Here is a 19,167-nt window from a genome sequence, read left to right on the forward strand (position 1 = left end):
AGTATTTCAGTCTTATCGGAGTTTAACAATAGAAAGTTGCAGCTCATCCAGTCTTTTATCTCTCTAAGGCACTGAGTTAATTTGGACACTGTGGCTATTTCATCTGGTTTTGATGAGATATATAACTGTGTGTCATCAGCATAACAATGGAAACTAATCCCATGTCTTCTAAGAATGTTCCCTAATGGAAGCATGTATATAGAGAAAAGCAGAGGTCCTAGAACTGATCCTTGAGGGACCCCATAATTAACTGGTAGTAAACTGGAGGATTCACCATTTAATTCTACAAAATGGTATCGGTCAGACAGGTAGGATCTAAACCAGCTTAAAGCCTGACCATGAATACCTGTGTAATATTGTAAACGATCTAGAAGAATGTTGTGATCTATAGTGTCGAATGCAGCACTAAGGTCAAGTAGAACTAATAGTGACATACAGTCTTGGTCCGAAGCTAAGAACAAGTCGTTTGTAACTTTAACAAGTGCAGTTTCTGTGCTATGATGGGGCCTGAAACCTGACTGAAACTCTTCAAGTATGTTGCTCTCCTGTAAGAAGGAGCTCAGTTGAACAGACACAACCTTTTCAAGTATTTTAGACATAAACGAAAGGTGTGAGATGGGTCTGTAATTTGATAGTTCATTAGGGTCTAAGTTAGGTTTTTTGATGAGTGGCCTAATAACTGCCAACTTAAAAGACTTCGGGACGTAACCTAAAGATAACGAGGAGTTAATGATATTAAGAAGAGGCTCACCAGCTTTTTGTAACACTTCTTTCAGTAGTTTAGTTGGGATGGGGTCTAACATATCTAACATACACATCCACAGGTCCTTACACCCCCCCCCCCCCAACATATGATGACATGCACCAGTCACTTTGTGTAACATTAGTCTGCTCATTTGCACTTGCACTTTATCTGCCATATGCCTTGTGATGTTTTATTTAATTTCTATTGTTAGTATTATCTGTATTCACCTTGGGACTGAGAGTAACGCAATTTCAATTCTCTGTCCCTACTGTACATGTGGAAGATTGATAATAAAGCAAAACTTGAACTTGAACTTGATTTAACAGTTCACACAATTCAATTCATTACAATTCATTCATAAGATCAGGTCCTAAAATTGTATATTATGTCATAAGTCAGTGTCAGATTTTCAAATGATTTAATCAGTGCAGAAGAAATACAATCTTATTTTTTGGGCACAGTGATTGAACTGTTTTGAGTCATGTGGTGAAGGAGGTCTGCCAATTAGGGAAGTCTCCAAGCCATAACCAGTTCACTAGGTCACTGCTTAGTACAGTCTGATAATGGTTTATTGCCTGATCTGTTCCAGTCTCTACAAACCTCCCTTGTCAAGCATTTCATTCTCAATAAGTTAACAAAAGAAAATCCCATCTATAACATTTTTATAAACTGATAAACTGGTAAATTTTGCTTGATTTTAGGGAACAGAGGAAAAAAGAAAGAAAAATCATTTATATACACTTGTGTAAAAAACAGACAATGCTTCAAATCGGTGAGATTATTGTTTATACACATGACACTAGGTGTTCTCAATATGTTGTAGCTGAGTGTTTAACCTTAAAATACACAGACTTCCTCAGAATTCCTCAGATTTCTTTTACCAGCATTTGCAAGAGTAACTGTTCAGATATTTGGCTCCTTAGATATTTTTTAGCTGTTCATTGTTTTCAATGAGCTTTTCATTATTGAAACACACACACACACACACACACACACACACACACACACACACACACACACACACACACACACACACACACACACACACACACACACACAACACCACGTTTCAGCAAAGTTGTCATTATTTATTGGCCCACTTGTTTTGGAGTTATTAATTTTTGGTTTAAAGGCATTCTATTCAATCTGTCAAACTGGCTAATAGGTTGATAAGCAACACTGTGAAAAAAGATCCTCTGGTTATCACTGGATGCACTTTGAGAACCCCATGATGGCTATGTAGTTTGTCATGCACTTATACATAATCCATGGCCGTGTGGATCGAGTGGTTAGGGCTTTGGTGTCCTTAATGTGTGTTCAGTTTCAGGCAGCTGCATCTGTTGAGGGTTTAAGCGAAACCTGTACCCCTCACATGCCTCACAAGTATTCAGATAAAAGGGTGTAGTACATGCAAATGTTTTGCTCAGTTCCCATATAATTTGCACATTTTTACACATGACTGATATAGGATGACGAAAAATGTCACGCTCAAAGATTTTCCCACAACCTGGAGAGCGTGCAGACTTCTGCAGATTAGGAAAAAGAATTGTCATTAAAACAAACATGGCTCTCTCATGCACCTCACCAGGTCATTGGGTAACACTGTCTGAGTCTGAAACTGGTTCTGATCACTGTTCGCTATTTCTGCCAGACTCCCATCGGTCCACAAGTTTCCATCTAAAACAGTCTGAGTGGAAAAGGGGAATCCATTAAGATCCATAGATACAGGTCTTCCATCCACAGTCAAGCAGCTTGGCAGAGAAGCGTGCATTCCTTGACTTTGAGGAAAATGTTTAAACGGACTGAAGATAGGTGAGGAGAACCCCCAAAGAGGCTCATCTTCTTCCATCTCAGATACCTCACAGACCATCTCTGTTCCTTGAGAAATAGTGACTTGAGGTTTATAAGGACAGACTGTCCAGTCTTGTACAACTGTAGTCTTCTCTGTGGTTACATCTCTGTGTACAACCGGGTACAAATCCTTCCTTTCTGAAGTTGGACTGTAGTCCTCAACTGGAGATAAGGGTGGGTCACTGTCCACAGGTTGCCAGCACAGATCAGAACCACATCTCTCATCCTAAGATCAAAAACAAGCATGATCATGTGTACACACTAAATAACAGCAGTGGACAGTTTTATAGCTGACGTTTAGAAAATATGAAGATAACACTTTGCTGAACCAAGGCATAAAAAGTTGAGTCATATAACAAGCTTTTTATAGGAAAGCTGTAATTGAGACATTAACACTCTTTTACACAGCTGACACTCACTGTAATTATAACAATGCTCTTAAAAGTTGTTGGCTTAAAAGTTCATTTATTTCAGTAATTCAACTCAAATATTGAAACTTGTGTATTATATAAATTCAGTACACACAGACTGAAGTAGTTTAAGTCTTTGGTTCTTTTAATTGAGATGATTTTGGAACAAATTTAACAGCAGGATTATACATAAGATTTATTATGATCAGTTATAAATGTTACTGTACTCAGATACTACCTCTCTATTTCTGATATAATTATTATTATTATTATTTTATTTTATTTTTTTTATATTTTACAGGATTTTTTTTTATTCTTTACCTTAGTGTTAATACATATCTGTATGAGACAAATCTGTATGTTTAAATTAGAATTTAAATGTTAAATAAAGATTGTTGTCTTTACTGAAGATAATCACGAGAACAGGATTAGCTTTTACAATTTAACTGCATGCAACCAATAAAACCAGAACATAATTAGAAGTTTTGTATAATTCTGTAAATTTTTAGTGGAGCCGATGTTTAATTTTTCACTTGCTCAACCATGCGATTTGGTAAAACTTCTGAAATGCTGAACTATTCATTTTTTTACTTTGTAAGCTGTTCCTCTTTTTCTGATGTAAAATGTGTCATTTATGACAGTTTTATATATTGAATAAAAACAAAATACGCTAACCTCATCTTTATTCTTTGTCTCAAACTGTACTTACAAATTGTTCCAAAATCAGTCTCATGATGTTGAACATGGTAAGTAAGGAATGTTTACAGCAGATCCAACATTTTTTCCTTACGATTTGCCTTGGAATACATCAAAACTTAAACATCCATAAAATTATTACACTGATAAATTATTTTAAAAAAAAAGGGTTTATGATACGGGTTCATAACTTCCTAATGTGGGGCTATGGTTGTCGTTTGGAAGGTTGGGGCTCAAACTACAACACTACCAAGTTGTAACTGTTGGGCCCATGAGCAAGGCTCTTAAACCTCTCTGCTGCTCTCAGGGTTGCTGTATCTCAGCTGACCCTGAACTCTAACCCCAACTTTATAAGATGGGATATGTGAAGAAAAGTATTTCATTGTGCTGTGACGAAGATGTGAAAAAAAAGACTACTTCTTCTTCTAGTGTGATTCAATTTGTTACCATGTCTGATATAAGCTTCCATGTAAAAACCTTAATTAGAAACTGAAGAACTAGATTAATTTTAATGATACATTGATTGTTAATTACATGAGCAAATTTACATAATCCAAGACAAACCTGAATTTTTTTTTTTTTTTTTTACAGATTTACTAAAACACTGCATAAATAATGCAGAATGTGTAGTTACCTTCAGTAATTTGATGGCATTGCTGTTTCCAAGGTGGGGTAAATTCTGAGAAAGCCAAGATGGTCCCATTGACACACATACCTTCCTTAATCTGCAATAACAATCAATCAATCAATCAATCAATCAATCAATAAATAAATAAATAAATAAATAAATAAATAAATGACGGCACAATGTATAGTTGTAATAACCAACATATACATACAATATTTATAGGAAAGAACAGTTAGCTGGGAAATGTGCACCAATAATAACCTGCAGAACCTGCAAAAACATCACTACCATTTCGCTATGCAGTCACTATCTATACTGATAGTAAAATATTCCATTATAAACTCCTAGAAAACTTTAGATGTGCCCCAAATGATAACATTTTTAAATCCAGGTTAAAACCATTTTATTTTCATGTGCCTGAAACTATGCGAGAAGCTAGCATAACACTTCAAATCGTTCTTTTTAGCAATTGACTTTTAACCCATTTTGTATAACGATATTTCTCATGTCTTATTATCACTAATTTTATTTAAATTGTCTTTCTCCTTTTATTTTCTTATTTTTCCTCTGTATAAATCACTTCGACGTGCGCCTGTGTATGAATGGACGTAGAAAAATCCATTTGCCATGCCTTACCTTTGTCGTGTACATTTCAAGTACAATAGATTCACAACGATTATGATAGGAACGGCAGTTATGAGGCATATCCCGACTACCAGTCCATCTGAAAAAGGACACATGAGATTGACTTAATACCAAGTATCACCACACATCTATTGCTATTCAGATATATGAAGTACCTGGTTTCAGTCTTAAACAAATTCACGTCATTTGTGTAATAGGGTGTAATATGGTGTAATAGGGTATAATAGAGTGTAATAGGGTGTAATAGAGTGGTGTAATGAGGTGCAATATGGTGTAATAGGGTATAATAGAGTGTAATAGGGTGTAATAGGATATAATAGAGTGTAATATGGTGTAATAGAGTGGTGTAATATTGTGTAATAGGATATAATAGAGTGTAATATGGTGCAATAAAGTGGTGTAATGGGGTGTAATATTGTGTAATAGGGTATAATAGAGTGTAATAGGGTGTAATAGGATATAATAGAGTGTAATACGGTGTAATAAAGTGGTGTAATAGGGTGTAATAGTGTGAGATAGAGTGTAATATTGTATAGTATGGTGTAATAGGATATATTAGAGTGTAATGTTGTAATAGAGTGGTATATTAAGGTGTAATAGAGTGTAATAGTGTGTATTAGGATATAATAAAGTGTAAAAATAAACTTTTTTTTGTTCCATTGTATGACCAATTTTGAACTTAACATACTATTAAGTGTAAGAAGATTATTTATTACTGTATATTTAAAATAAAGTACTGTAGATCAGACTTACTTCTCGTTTTTTCTGTAGAATGCATTGTTAAGGTCTCTATGCGAGGGACAGTCTCTTTGTCCAAATCATTTTGTATTGGTTTAATAACTGTAAATAGAGGAAAAGTCAGTTACAGATTAAATTAATATTGGTTTCAAATTTTGCCATATATTAACTGTGCAAATAAACATCAGGCAATTAAACACAACCAAATCCCTGTTTGGAACAGGGGAATTCTGGAGCATCCTAATTGGTCATTTCAGTTCATTTTTATGAATGAACTACAGAACAGTGTTTGGAATACACCTTTTAAACAAAAGTTAACATTTGAAGATTTCACCTCTATATATGCACGGATTGGTGGCCAAACTTCACTGGTTTCACATTCCATAAGTAAGAGTGTGAAGCTTGAATGAACAGAGCAATATCACAGCTGTACCTAAAATATTGTGCAATCCACACAGCATAATGAGAGATAATGAGAGACATATCAGATGTCAAAAGAGGACAAAATTGTTGGTGCACGTCTTGCTTGCACATCTGTCACCAGGACAGTAAGTCTTTGTGGTGTACCGAGAGTCAGAATATCCCGGGTGATGTTTGACAAACCACCATGAAGGATGACACAAGAGGAAGCTGTCTGAAATGGGATGTATGGGTACATTGTGTCCAAAAACATAAAACCCCAACTTCCTAACTCACTGCAAAATCCGCCAGGAGCTCAACAGGATCTATACAGTATTTGTGATAAGCCAGACTTTTTTTACATGACCAGAGAGGTGGTTTGGGCTGCAATATCAATGCATTCATTTGTGTTTGATGGGTGCATCACTGCTAAGGAGTACTGAACCATTTTGGAGGACCATTCATTCATTCATTCATTCATTCATTTTCTACCGCTTATCTGAACTTCTCGGGTCACAGGGAGCCTGTGCCTATCTCAGGCGTCATCGGGCATCGAGGCAGGATACACCCTGGACGGAGTGGCAACCCATCGCAGGGCACACACACTCTCATTCACTTACGCAATCACACACTACGGACAATTTTACCGGAGATGCCAATCAACCTACCATGCATGTCTTTGGACCGGGGAGGAAACCGGAGTAAAACCCCCGAGGCACGGGGAGAACATGCAAACTCCACACACACAAGGCAGAGGCGGGAATCGAACCCCCAACCCTGGAGGTGTGAGGCAAACGTGCTAACCACTAAGCCACCGTGCCCCCTTGGAGGACCATGTGCACCCAATAATTCAAACAATGTTCCTTGAAATATCAGGGTGAAAATATCCCAGTACACACAGCAAGACTGGTGAAAGAGTGAAGTTGAACATTTCCCATATCCTGCACAGTCCCCTGATCTCAATAGTAAGTAGTCAAGGAACGGAATAGCTCAAATTCCCTCTGGTCACAGTACAGGACTTGTATCTCACATTCCTGATGCTGTACTGGCTGCAAAAGGAGGTCCTACACCATATTAATAAATTATTGTGATCTAAAACCAATATATATATTCGTTTGTATTAAAAATTTGTAGCACTCATAGTATCCTGAAGACGCTCCCCTCTTTGTATCGTATATACGCATTGTTTATCCTGCGTGAATCTGTAGCAAATTTTCTTCTTAAGAGCTTAATTCCTCCATTACTCAAAATGTAGATGACTTTTATTTAGAACGCTGAAAATACATGTTTAATTTCAGAACATCACTTATTTGCAATTACATTTCTTTCATGAAACATCTGGCATATATGATATATAATCATTTATACACTTATAATTATATTGTATATGGTTATACAACAAAGTGATCCATGAGTTCTTCATCAACAGATAAATGCTATATTCCATAGTCTCACCTTACTGTAGTTTTTGATTATATGACCAATATACAGCACAGTATTGTTTGGTTTATTTATATACCATACAGACCATCATGCTACTTCGGAAGTCTGTACAGGAAACGAAAATACCGAGTTATTTCATGGGTGCTTAATGCGCTACAGGTTGTTGTTTGAGCAGTAAACACAACATACAGTATCACAGGGACCACAGACACAAAACGTATACCTTGTAAAATTACTCGAGCATAATAGTTAGTTTTTGTTATATGTTTTTAAAAAATGAGTACTGAACAAAATGCTTATAGATGTATTTTGGCAACCATGAGCTTCTAAAAGGCCTTGTTTGGAACAGTTTGTTTGTACAGAGTGACACATAGTTGGTATTTATGCCTCTACTTCCTGTTACATGTTAAACCACAGCATCACTTTGACAAGTCCACCGAAATGCTTCGACTGCAGTAAGGATAAAGGCCTGTCCAACTGACTGAACTGAATGAGCTGATTTTGTTTGTTTTCATACCCCCCCCCCACACACACACACATTAGATGGAATGTTCTAGCAGTCTTTATACTAGCCAATTATTTGTTCTTACAATCTTAAGCTGAAATAAGGCGCAACTACTCAGTAAAGGCATCAGGCGGGTGATTCACACATTCATGTTCCTGGAAGTGGATTCAAACTTTCTCAGTATATGGTGGAAAAACCTGCTGTCACAATGTGGGTTTGTGTCTCAACACCAAAGGCAGGTAAACTCTTTCCATTATCCATGTCTGATTAAATTACTTCTATAGATTTAATAGGAATATTTAATTACTGGTTGATTGATGTTAATGTAACGAGTTAAAGTTGCATGATAAACATGCACGTTTACATGCACATTTTTAAAACCATACACCACATTACACTTCCTCTTAAACAAAGCTTTAAACACCCCCCCCCCCCACACACACACATGTGCATGTGTGCAAACACAGAGACACACAGAGCCTTTAAATGACATGTTGATCATGTGGTTTAGGTTTAGTAAGTCGTCTATAGAGGGTGTAGTCAGTCATCATGTCATCTACTCATGTTCTCGAGTGCATTACTAGCCAAGTGTGTTTATTAAAGTTACATTCAAAAAAAAAAATCTTGTACAACTGTAAGGATGTGGTTTAATTTTCTTGTACAATATTCATACATACACTTGTTAACGGTGCATTGATGACTGTTGGTTTTTTAAGCAATTCACACCAATTTTTCTAATCAATTTTTAATCAAGCTAATCAAGCCTTCATAAACATCACTGTGAATCGAGATTGTACGATTAGGTTTTCTATAAAACTTTTATTTTAATGTTGCTGAATATAAAAAAATGTCTCTCTTTCACCCTCTCTGGTAGAAAAGTGTTACTGCAGATGACTTTTGTAACGTGGGTTGCACTGCATCCGTCTCTACCACATGAATTAATCTGAGTAGAAAATCAGTGCAGATTACAGCCATATTCATATTCATAATCATATTCATGAATGTACACTAAACCGCATAGTATGTTCTAAGGAGGATGCCTAAATGACTCCACTGTTATCAGAACAGTGTTATCAGAATCCAATCATTACTTTGTACATCATTCTGACTTCCAGTTGCTTAGAATTAGATAAAAATGTGAAACCTTCCACAACGCCTTGCTCTTTAGCCAGAGAGAACATCAGTCAGCTACTTTGCTCTTATCTATGTATCACTGATCTAACAGCCAACATCATGGTCTAACTGTATATCAGGCAAACAGAACAACACAACCAGTTAATGACAGCTAGCCTCCGAAAACATTACATGTAGCTCTTAACAGTTATATATATAATAGCCTGGTTGTCCTGGTTAAAAGGCGTTGTTGAGAATAAAACTCTCTGGTTGTATGTTGAGATGTGTGTTTTTGATTGTCTAATCTGTGTTGTGATTCTGTTTTCTAATCTAAATGTTGTTTGGTCTGACTTTTTAGCAATCTAATCAACATTAGGAGATTGCTCACTGCCTTAAAAAAGTAAAAACTAATACAGATAAAAATAAAATATAAGCAGAGCATGCACATGTATGCTTTTTTCTCTCTCTCTGGTATTAACAATAATGTTTGTAAATAAAACAAACAAACAAACAAACAAACAAATAAAAAATAAATAATTAAATAAACACTTACCTAAATATTTGTAAATAAATATAACCTAAATATCAGCTTTCACTAATATAGAGTAACTCTATGGGACAGTGCATCATTGTCTTGTTTAAGAGCTGCACTGTCTCGCAAGACCCTGCAGCGGTTAGTGAGGACAGCTGAGAAGATCATTGGAGTCTCTCTTCCCTCTATCATGGACATTGACACCAAATGCTGCATCCAAAAAGCCAACAGCATTGTGGATGAACCCACACACTCTTCACCCCACACACTCCTCACACACACTCTTCACCCTCCTGCTGTCTGGAAAAAGTTCCCGAAGCATTCGATCCCTCAGGACCAGACTGTGTATCAGTTTCTTTGCACAAGCCATCAGATCATTAATAACTGAACTGAACTGTACTGAACACACACAAATCGACTGTATGGACCGCACAGACCTAAACCAAATACACACACTTCCAATGTACATCCATCAAACTGTATACATGCTGTTTTTACACACGGTTTTTGCTCTTTGCGAATGTTGTCTCACATTTCAGTCGATTGCTGTTTTGCGCAATACTTTACATTAGCTCATGTAACTGCTGCTATAATACTAATGTGTTCATTCCAGTATTTCTGCACACGGTGTATTGATTAAACATACAATATTTACAATGGTTGGTGCTGTTTCTTTTTATTGTCTTTTGTGTATTGTCTTGCATTTTTTTGTCTGCGCTGTCTTTTGTCCTGCACTGTCGTTTTGTACTGCACAACTTTTTTGTCCTTTGTCCTTCACTGTTTTTATGTCTTTTTGTTTTCTTGTCCTGCACTGTTTGCACACTTAAGTAAAGTTGGCCTCATATTCACAGATTCGAGTTTCCTGAGTCAATAACTCCTGAGCTAAAGGGTGTTACTACACAAATAACACCTCTTTTTTATCGTAGTAATGTAGAGAGACAGCTACAATGCAGCTACAACCTAATTCTTCTCAATATCCTCCGCGTTGCACAAAATACACAAAACCCGGAAAGCGAATACAAAAAAACAGTCAATAACACTACTGTAATACACTGTACTGTCACCAAATACAACTCACACATCACTGATGTCCTAATTGATGTACTACAACACTTATTTGGGGGAAATGTCTTTTTGTTGATTTTTTATGAATTTTCATAATAATAAAAAATCAACAAAAGGACATTTCTCCCAAATAAGTGTTGTAGTACAACTATGAGGACATCATTGATGTGTGATGAGAATTTGGTCACAATACAGTGTATTACAGTAAAGTTATTGATTTTTTAATATTATGAAAAATCATAAAAAATTAACAAAAAGGCATTTCCCCAAAATAAGTGTTGTACTATAACTATCAGGACATCATTGATGTGTGATGTGAGTTTGGTGACAGTACAGTGTATTACAGTCAAGTTATTGACTGTTTTTATAGTATTCGCTTTTCGGGTTTTGCACTTTGCAGACGGTCCCTTGGAATCTGTTTCTCAGTCAACTTGTGTATTTTGTGCACCGTGGCGGAAAGCCGATTTTGAGAAAAATTTGGTTGTAGCTGCCTCTCTACATTACTACGATAAAAAAGAGGTGTTATTTGTGTAGTAACACCCTTTAGTTCAGGAGCTATTGACTCAGGAAACTTGAATCTGTGAATATGAGGCTTTACTTAAGTTGTTTGCACCAGGTTGCACAGTTGCACTTTATGTATCTAGGATTAACTTTCTAAGTCCTTAGCTCTGACTTTGTTTTATGTACCACCACGTATCTGGAGAAACGTTGTCTCATTTCACTGTGTACTCTGTCAGCTGTTGGTTGAAATGACAATAAAAGCTTCTTGACTTGGCATGACTTGATATATATAAAGCATGAACATACCTTTCTTGATCGTAGGAATCTGTTTAAATGAAGGACAAGACACTCCATCACTGCTTTCAACATAGAGCGAAATGTTACAGAGATTTGCTTGTGTAGCTGTAATTTAAACAAAATGAGAAACACAAAGTTCATAATGTCATGGCGTCTTCAACATCGTCGTTAATAATACAAATACTGAACAAATATGCATTAATATACCATATTTGCAAATTAGTTAACATACAAATCCCTCCTGATTGAAGGATTTACTCGTACCCTGAATGTATACAGAGTTGTAGTTTTTTTCATTTCTCTTCCACTGCACTTGAAGTGGGTTGCATTGCCACTGAACTACAAAACCCAGCATTTTCTCTGACGTCCAAGATGAAAAGTCCCATGTAAGGTTTATGCCGCCCCCTGCAGCATGGCTTGATTTTATGTCTGGAGTTGGTATGCCTGCTGAAGTGACAGAATTTGATTTTGCTTTCATTTAATTCATGTCTACAATAAAAAGGAGCCTACAATGTGATTTAGATTCAGATCATGACAAAATAACACACACACACACACACACACACACACACACACACACACACACACACACACACACACACACACACACACACACACACACACACACACACACACACACACAGAGCTACAAACACAAAGAAAAACAACTCCTTAAATACATAAGCATAATCATATAACTGTTAATTCATTTGATGACCAATGTGATTTACCACAATAATTTGATTTAACCGATATGTGGATAGGCAAAAAAAGATCAAATTAACCAATCACAACAATAAAGTAATATAATTAATGTATTATTTTAATTGTGTTAACATTAATTATACTTTTTCACCCCTTGAACTGTTCTATATTCACTTGAAATGGGGCATTGAAACCTATATTATCACCACATATACATTACAGCACAGTGAAATACTTTTTCATCAAGAGTTTGGAGGCAGAGCACAGAGGCAGCTATGATACAGCGCCCCTGGAGCAGAGAGGGATAAGGGCCTTGCTCAAGGGCCCAACAGTGGCAGCTTTGCAGTGCTGGGGCTTGAAGCCTGAGTCTCTGATCAACAACCCAGAGTCTTAACCACTTCAGCAACCACTGCCACATTCTGTAGTGTTTACGCGTGGAACTGAAATTCACGAAATTAGACTGATACCTCATGATGATAAAGTGTAGAGAATAAATCTAAGTTTATATTTATTTCTAAACAAACAAACAAACAAATAAATAAATAAAAACGGATAGACTCATTTCTAGACAGGTTTCTGCCTCATTTCCTCTCCAATTTGATCATCTGCCAATTCCCACCTACCAGCTATATCTGCCCTATCATAAGAAAGCTACCGCTTGGGGAAAATTAAAGCTTCAAGACATCTCTGCAAACTTTTGAACTCTGACTCATGAGTCACCACATGGGCAGCAAAACACTTTCGGAGGAAATGCTATGTACTGTATCCTCATCTCATGCAACAATGCTAATTTATTTTGTGTACCTTCATTACATCCTAATTAAATCCATTTCACTTCCAGCTTTTAATAAAAAATGTTCAATTCACAAGACAAATTTACATACTGGGATACACAAATTTAATTTATATTTAAAATCATCATTTGTCAAAAAATGTCTCACCTGAACAGATCAGTCTCACTGAAGCTGGTGGTGAACTTCCTGCTGATGTAACAGCACTGACATTCAGATCTGTCACCTCCAGGGGCAGCTGAAGAGTGTACAGTGTAACAGCCGTTGAGCAATTCAGAATGTATATAGTGCCTTTCTCTTGATAGACTATTTCATAATGGTGAAAGACTCCTTTAAAGTCTTCTTTACCTAAAGGCTGAGGATAAGTCGAGTGTTAACCATTCACATCAGTAATCATTTAAGAGTAACACTTTTACGTTGCACATAAACTATGCTAATGTTTGAGAAGTAATACAGACAAAAGCCAAACTAGCTAGTCAAGACAGGTCTAGTGAAGTCAAGAGGTAACATTATCTAAAACTACTTAGTTAGAAAGTAAAACCTTACAGTTTAGCTATAGCTTGACTTACTCAGCATTAGCAAACTCAGTCAGGTGGCAAAAAAATTTGTAGATTGATTAACTAATGATCTTCTTCTTCTTCTTCTTCTTCTTCTTCTTCTTCTTCTTCTTCTTCTTCTTCTTCTTCTTCTTCTTCTTCTTTCAGCTTTATCCCTTTAGGGGTCAACACAGCAAATCATCTGTTTCCACCTAACTCTATCCTCTGCATCCTCTACTCTTGCACCAATCACCAATTACCTTCATGTCCTCATTTAACACATCCATATATCTCCTCTTTGGCCTTCCTCTTGACCTCTTACCTGCAGCTCCATCTCCAACATCCTTCTACCAATATAACCATCTCCCTCCTCTGTACATGTTTAAACCATCTCAATCTATCCTCTCTGACCTTGTCCCCAAAACAGCCAACCTGAGCTGTCCCTCTGATGTGCTCGTTCCTAATCCTGTCCATCCTCATCACTCCTAAAGAGAACCTCAACATGCTCATCTCTGCTACCTCCATCTCTGCCTCATGTCTTTTCCTCACTGCTACAGTCTCTAACCCATACAGCATCTCTGCTCTCAATACTGTCTTCTACACCTTTCCTTTGATTCTTTCTGACACTCTTCTTTCACACAACACTCCTGACACTTTTCTCCAACCCACCTGCACTCACCTCTTTTCCACACTCCACGTCACACTGGACAGTTGACCCCAAAATACTTAAACTCCTGCAACTTTTTGACCTCAGCCCCCTGTAACCTCACTGTTCTTCTTCCCTCCCTCTTTCAAACACATACATTCTGTCTCACTAGGACTGAGTTTCATTCCTCGTCTTTCCAGAGCAGACGTCCACCTTTCCAGGTTTCCTCCACCTGCTCTCTACTCTCTCTACAGTTCATAATGTCATCCGCAAACATCATTGTCCATGGAGATTCCTGTCTGACTTCATCAGTCAACCTGCCTATCACCATAGCAAACAAGAAGGGACCTACAGCACATCTCACTGCTGTCATACTCCTCTCATACATATCCTGAACTACTCTAACATACTTCTCTGAGACTCCTGACATCCTCATACAGTACCATAAGCTAATGTACAAGCCAGCCAGGCTTACTAAGTTAGGCTAATGACGTAATTCAAACCATGCACAGTATGCAATTACAGTATGCAATTAAAATCATTGGCCGGGTTTAATCTCAGATTAATTCAATAGTGTAGAAATCCTAGTATTTTCCTGGAGTGAAAATGGTGCTATTTGCGCTTTTGGCCCATAGAGGGCGCAGGGACCATACTAATCGTCTTCATATCTGTCCAATTTTAGCCTTGCCACCATGATTGCTATATGTGACATGAAATTGTAGTTGTGGTACGCACATGGTTTCAGACCCTCTTTTAATTAAACCTCCCTGTAAATACTAACCTTCCACATGACAGTCACATTCTGAGTATTGCTCTGTTCGTTTCTCACGATTGTCCTCCACACATCGAGCTTGGTCGATGGTGCTGTGGAAGAGCAGTGAAATAAAATCAGTAGTAAAAACAGTTTTCAAAACAAGTATAAGTATAAAAGGAGTTTGAATAAGTTTAACACAAGGAAAAAAGATATAGCTACTACTTCTAAATATACTGTATACTAGTTATATACAAACATGTGTAAAGCCTCCTTGACAACAACCAATATGCATGTGTCAGATAAATAACTAAAAAATTACTACAAAATTGTAGGATTTATGAATTTATTTATGAATTTGAATGTCCTATCCAATGACTCATCCATTATAGATGATTAAAAGTGTGTGCATTTTAGATCAACAACATTCACCCAACCCTGTAAACACATCTCCTATTAAATATTTCTAATATTCCACAAGCCACGTGCTGAAGAGAAAGTTGTATGATCTTAATTTCTTGAAGATCACAGAAGAAGATAAAATTTGGTTTTGTTATATAATGTTGATACTGAGTGACAAGTTCACTGTGGTGCATATCTTTGGACTAAAGGAGGAAACCAGAGTACCCAGGGGAAACCCCTGAGGCATGGGGAGAACATTTAAACCCTATACACATGTGTCAGAGGACAGAATCAAACCTTTACCAAAACAAAAATCTGTTAAGCAGTGTCCTTGTTGGGTGTAAAGCTTACACATGTCAACTGCATTTACCTTTTCCAGGGCTGCTCTGACTGAACTTTTCACTCCACAAACTGCAGTTATTCTTCATTGAGGCTGTGCAGACTTTTAGCTCAAACTGATATAATGTCAGTGGCTCCAACTTCTCCAGCAACACAAGGGTCCCTCTGTGAAGCTGAGTCACATTTCCCTCCACCTAATCACATAAAATGAGTAAATCTGCTTTCGGCCCTTCCAAATTCACACAAACAATCCGCTTTGAGAAGTGATCGTGCGTAGCAATAATATAGCATTTACAGCATACACCTTTATCCAGAGCAACTTGTATTTATCTTAATTATACAACTGAGGGTTAAGGGCCTTGCTCATGGGCTCAACAGTGGCAGCTTGGTGGCCTTGGGATTCAAACTCATAAATTTCCAATCAGTAGCCTAACAACATAACCACGACTGGTCCTACCATCTCTCAGCAAGACTCTTTTCTGTTCTGGCATCGAAATGGTGGACTGAACTTCCTCTAGATGACTGATCTTCAGATGATGGATGAAGACCTAGCTCTTACTGAAGCACTTAAACTAGTGCTTATTTTGTTTGTTTTAGGTGCATATTAAAAAAAAAAAAACCTGAACAGAGTTTTAGGTTGATGGGATCCGAAGTCTGTAACCTAGTGAACCAGTGTTAATGTATTCTTTACTGCACTTTTGTAAGACTCTCTGGATAACAGTGTCTGCAAAATGCTGCATATGTAAATGTAGGCACTGAGCTACCACATAATAATGATAATCCTCTGGTAAAAGTGTGCAGTTCTTACCCAGTCTGAGTGATCATGTGTTAATCGAAACCTCAGCCTGGGCTTTAGATTCTCCATATTGTCTGAGCTGTGCCAGTAGAGAGTAGGGGAAAGCGAGCCTTTCATGAATACAATCTCTTTAATTTCTGGACGACTTGGAATTGCTATGAATAAAAAGGAACACAAATAGTACATAAAATAGTACAATCCTGTTATTCGTCATCATTCTGTAACTGCAGTCAGAATCAAAAATGAGAAAGCGGTAATGCTTTACATGAATGTTACCCCAGCTAACATTACTTACTGTGTTTACTGAACACAGAATGAATGATAATCATAGCAGAGGACAGTGACAAGTTAACAGCTGTAATAACTAACATCGATATCACTTAAAGTTCTTATATGACAACATTTCATTAGGCACTAGAGTGTATATAATGATAATAAAGTTAGATTTAAATTTGTAACCACATACAGCTGTGATATATATTCTTTCCATATTCATAAATCCATATGTGTAAAATAAATGAAATGCCTGTATGTTACCAACTGTTGGAAATTGATTGAACTCAGGCTTTCATGTATATATACCGGCACTTACAGTTTAGTTTATTTAGTCGTTTAATCACTACCTTTCTATTGAATTCATATCAGTTATTGCAAATTTATTATTACTCATGGACAGTAAAATTTTCCTTACTGTTTTCCTTAGCTTACTTGACTCATTATATTAGAAAAAAAACAAAAAAACATAAAAAATAAATAAATTAATTAACATGAATTATTTTGTCAATTGCTTATAGTTAATTAATTCTGAAGATTGTAAAAAATGAATAATGAAGTAGAGTATGTTTGTTAAGGGAAAATGAAACTTAATTTTAAATTGAAAATTAATTTCTGTAGTATCTATATTGTGAAATTGATTCCAGTTTTAGTCAGTAAAAGAAAATATGATAGAGTGATAGTGGGCTTTTTCATTATTAAAATAGATTACATTACACCACTTAAGAAACCTAGTCACTAAGAGCCGGTGTGGCTGCAGGTCTCTGTTTCTGCACCAGTTCCATCAATTTATTCATTATCGTCATTCGACTATCAGGTCTGGATCTTGTTTTTTTAAAATGAAAAGCTACATCCACACTTTTAGTAGCTGGATTAATAGAGCTGGATCAGTATGCATGGATCTGTTGCGTTTTCCCAGCTCTTCAGTTCTATTATAATCAGAGAAAGGACTCAAGCAGCAATAGCAGCTCTACCCTCATTGATATTATACTTAATAGACTTTAGAAGCTACCAATCTTTTAGACTGAATAATGAACAAGACAGACTCGTGGTTGGAAAAACACAAAACCATAATAGATGTTAATAGATAATAAACTATGTACTCTGATGAATGGTAGACTTCAAAAAGTTATGGTTGGATGGATTAATAACCACTATTTAACTTCCCAGAAATGAAGAAATGAATTGAAGGCTACAATGACCAATAGACAGAAATTGAAAAGAAAAAAAAAAAAGATGAACGTACGGTTAGCGATGATGTCCTGTCCACACACAATGTGACGCTTCCCTTCTTGTATCTCAAAACAGTAGATCAAAGATTGCGTTTCGTTCACAAAAACGTGTGCTGTCACTTTAGAACAGCTGATTTTTCTTAGTATTTCTTTTTCATTAAACGTCATAACGAAGATCCTGCCACATTGCACAGTGTCGGATAGACAGTGTACAGTCAGGTTGGAGCCAATAGGAATGATGTTTTGGTCAAGTGTCACCTTTCCGGTACAAGTCACAGAATAACAGTCTAAGAGACGAGAGACCGAAAGTCATACAATAGACACGTTCAGCTGTAATCGTTTAAAAAGTTTATACAGATAACCATGACAAATTATACTCACCTCTTAGTTCACAGCTGAGTAGTAAAAGAAAGACAAGTCGCAGGGCTTCTGTAAAGATTTCCATCTCACGACTCTCTTTAACACGTATCACAAAGAACATCAAAAGACTTTTTACTTCATAACCAACTAAAGCTATACACTTCACAGAGACTTACCATATCTCTGCCTTTCTTCATGCAGACTATCTCAAACCTTGCTTGGTTTGAATGACCCATATGCGCACTCAAAAACCGCTTGTCTTAGACCGTCGACGCTGATAAAAAAAAAAAAAAAAAAAAAAGAGAGAGAGAGAGAGAGAGAAAAAAGTGTAACCTGAGTATTTTAAGCAAGACCACGAGGCTTCTCAACCATCATGGGAAGCCTTCAAATGCCATTTCGCTCAGAGGCAAAATGTTTGGCACTTTCTCAGAGTCTTGTTTTAGGTTAGATGACCTAGTTTTGTGGTTTTTATACTTATCTTTGAACTCTGCACGTGTGTGTCCCAGTTTATCAACCTCGTTATGCGGCCAACGTATAGCTTTGAGGGTGAGAACTGACTAACGTTCAATAAAGTTTTTAGTTAATAAATGGCTATTAAGGCTTTAAGATTTTAACACCCACACCGTTTTCTGATGCTTTGCAAATTCTGTGACCACATGATAATGTGTAAGATGACACAGTTACATAACACAGTGACGTTTCCACATCCCTCTTATGTGTCATCTCAACACATCAAGGATGTACAATTAAAAAAAAAAATAAAAAAAT

At 36.7% G+C, this 19,167-nt stretch overlaps 1 protein-coding gene across 3 annotated transcripts; it reads right to left on the reverse strand.

The window, feature by feature from the left end:
• Positions 1–1,719: 1,719 nt before the first annotated feature.
• On the reverse strand, positions 1,720–18,886 carry il23r (interleukin 23 receptor). 3 transcript variants are annotated; one of them, XM_027154424.2, is made up of 13 exons: positions 18,576–18,885; positions 18,421–18,495; positions 18,054–18,326; positions 16,547–16,689; positions 15,770–15,932; positions 15,028–15,110; positions 13,215–13,419; positions 11,833–12,015; positions 11,578–11,673; positions 5,729–5,815; positions 4,967–5,054; positions 4,337–4,427; positions 1,720–2,822 (listed from the first exon to the last, which is right to left on the reverse strand). In XM_027154424.2, exons 2-13 carry the CDS (start codon positions 18,482–18,484, stop codon positions 2,298–2,300), a joined length of 2,001 nt encoding a protein of 666 aa, XP_027010225.2. In that variant the 5' UTR covers positions 18,485–18,495; positions 18,576–18,885; the 3' UTR covers positions 1,720–2,297. The 3 variants fall into 3 exon arrangements, with proteins under 3 accessions (XP_027010225.2, XP_027010224.2, XP_027010223.2); XM_027154423.2 differs by having other exon boundaries at positions 11,833–12,012; positions 18,421–18,886; XM_027154422.2 differs by having other exon boundaries at positions 18,421–18,885.
• Between the last annotated feature and the right edge of the window lie 281 nt (positions 18,887–19,167).

The sequence above is a fragment of the Tachysurus fulvidraco genome, chromosome 5 (assembly GCF_022655615.1).
Source record: "Tachysurus fulvidraco isolate hzauxx_2018 chromosome 5, HZAU_PFXX_2.0, whole genome shotgun sequence".
NCBI lineage: Eukaryota > Metazoa > Chordata > Actinopteri > Siluriformes > Bagridae > Tachysurus > Tachysurus fulvidraco.

What these genes read in the sequence shown, in the direction of transcription:
- il23r (XM_027154422.2), bottom strand. Translation starts at nt 18,520, where the DNA reads ATGTTCTTTGTGATACGTGTTAAAGAGAGTCGTGAGATGGAAATCTTT. An exon ending in ACAGGACATCATCGCTAACC is followed by an intron (nt 16,690 to 18,053) that starts GTACGTTCATCT and finishes TTTTATTCATAG; the next exon opens with CAATTCCAAGTCGTCCAGAA. An exon ending in CAACTCTGTATACATTCAGG is followed by an intron (nt 11,674 to 11,832) that starts GTACGAGTAAAT and finishes TTTAAATTACAG; the next exon opens with CTACACAAGCAAATCTCTGT.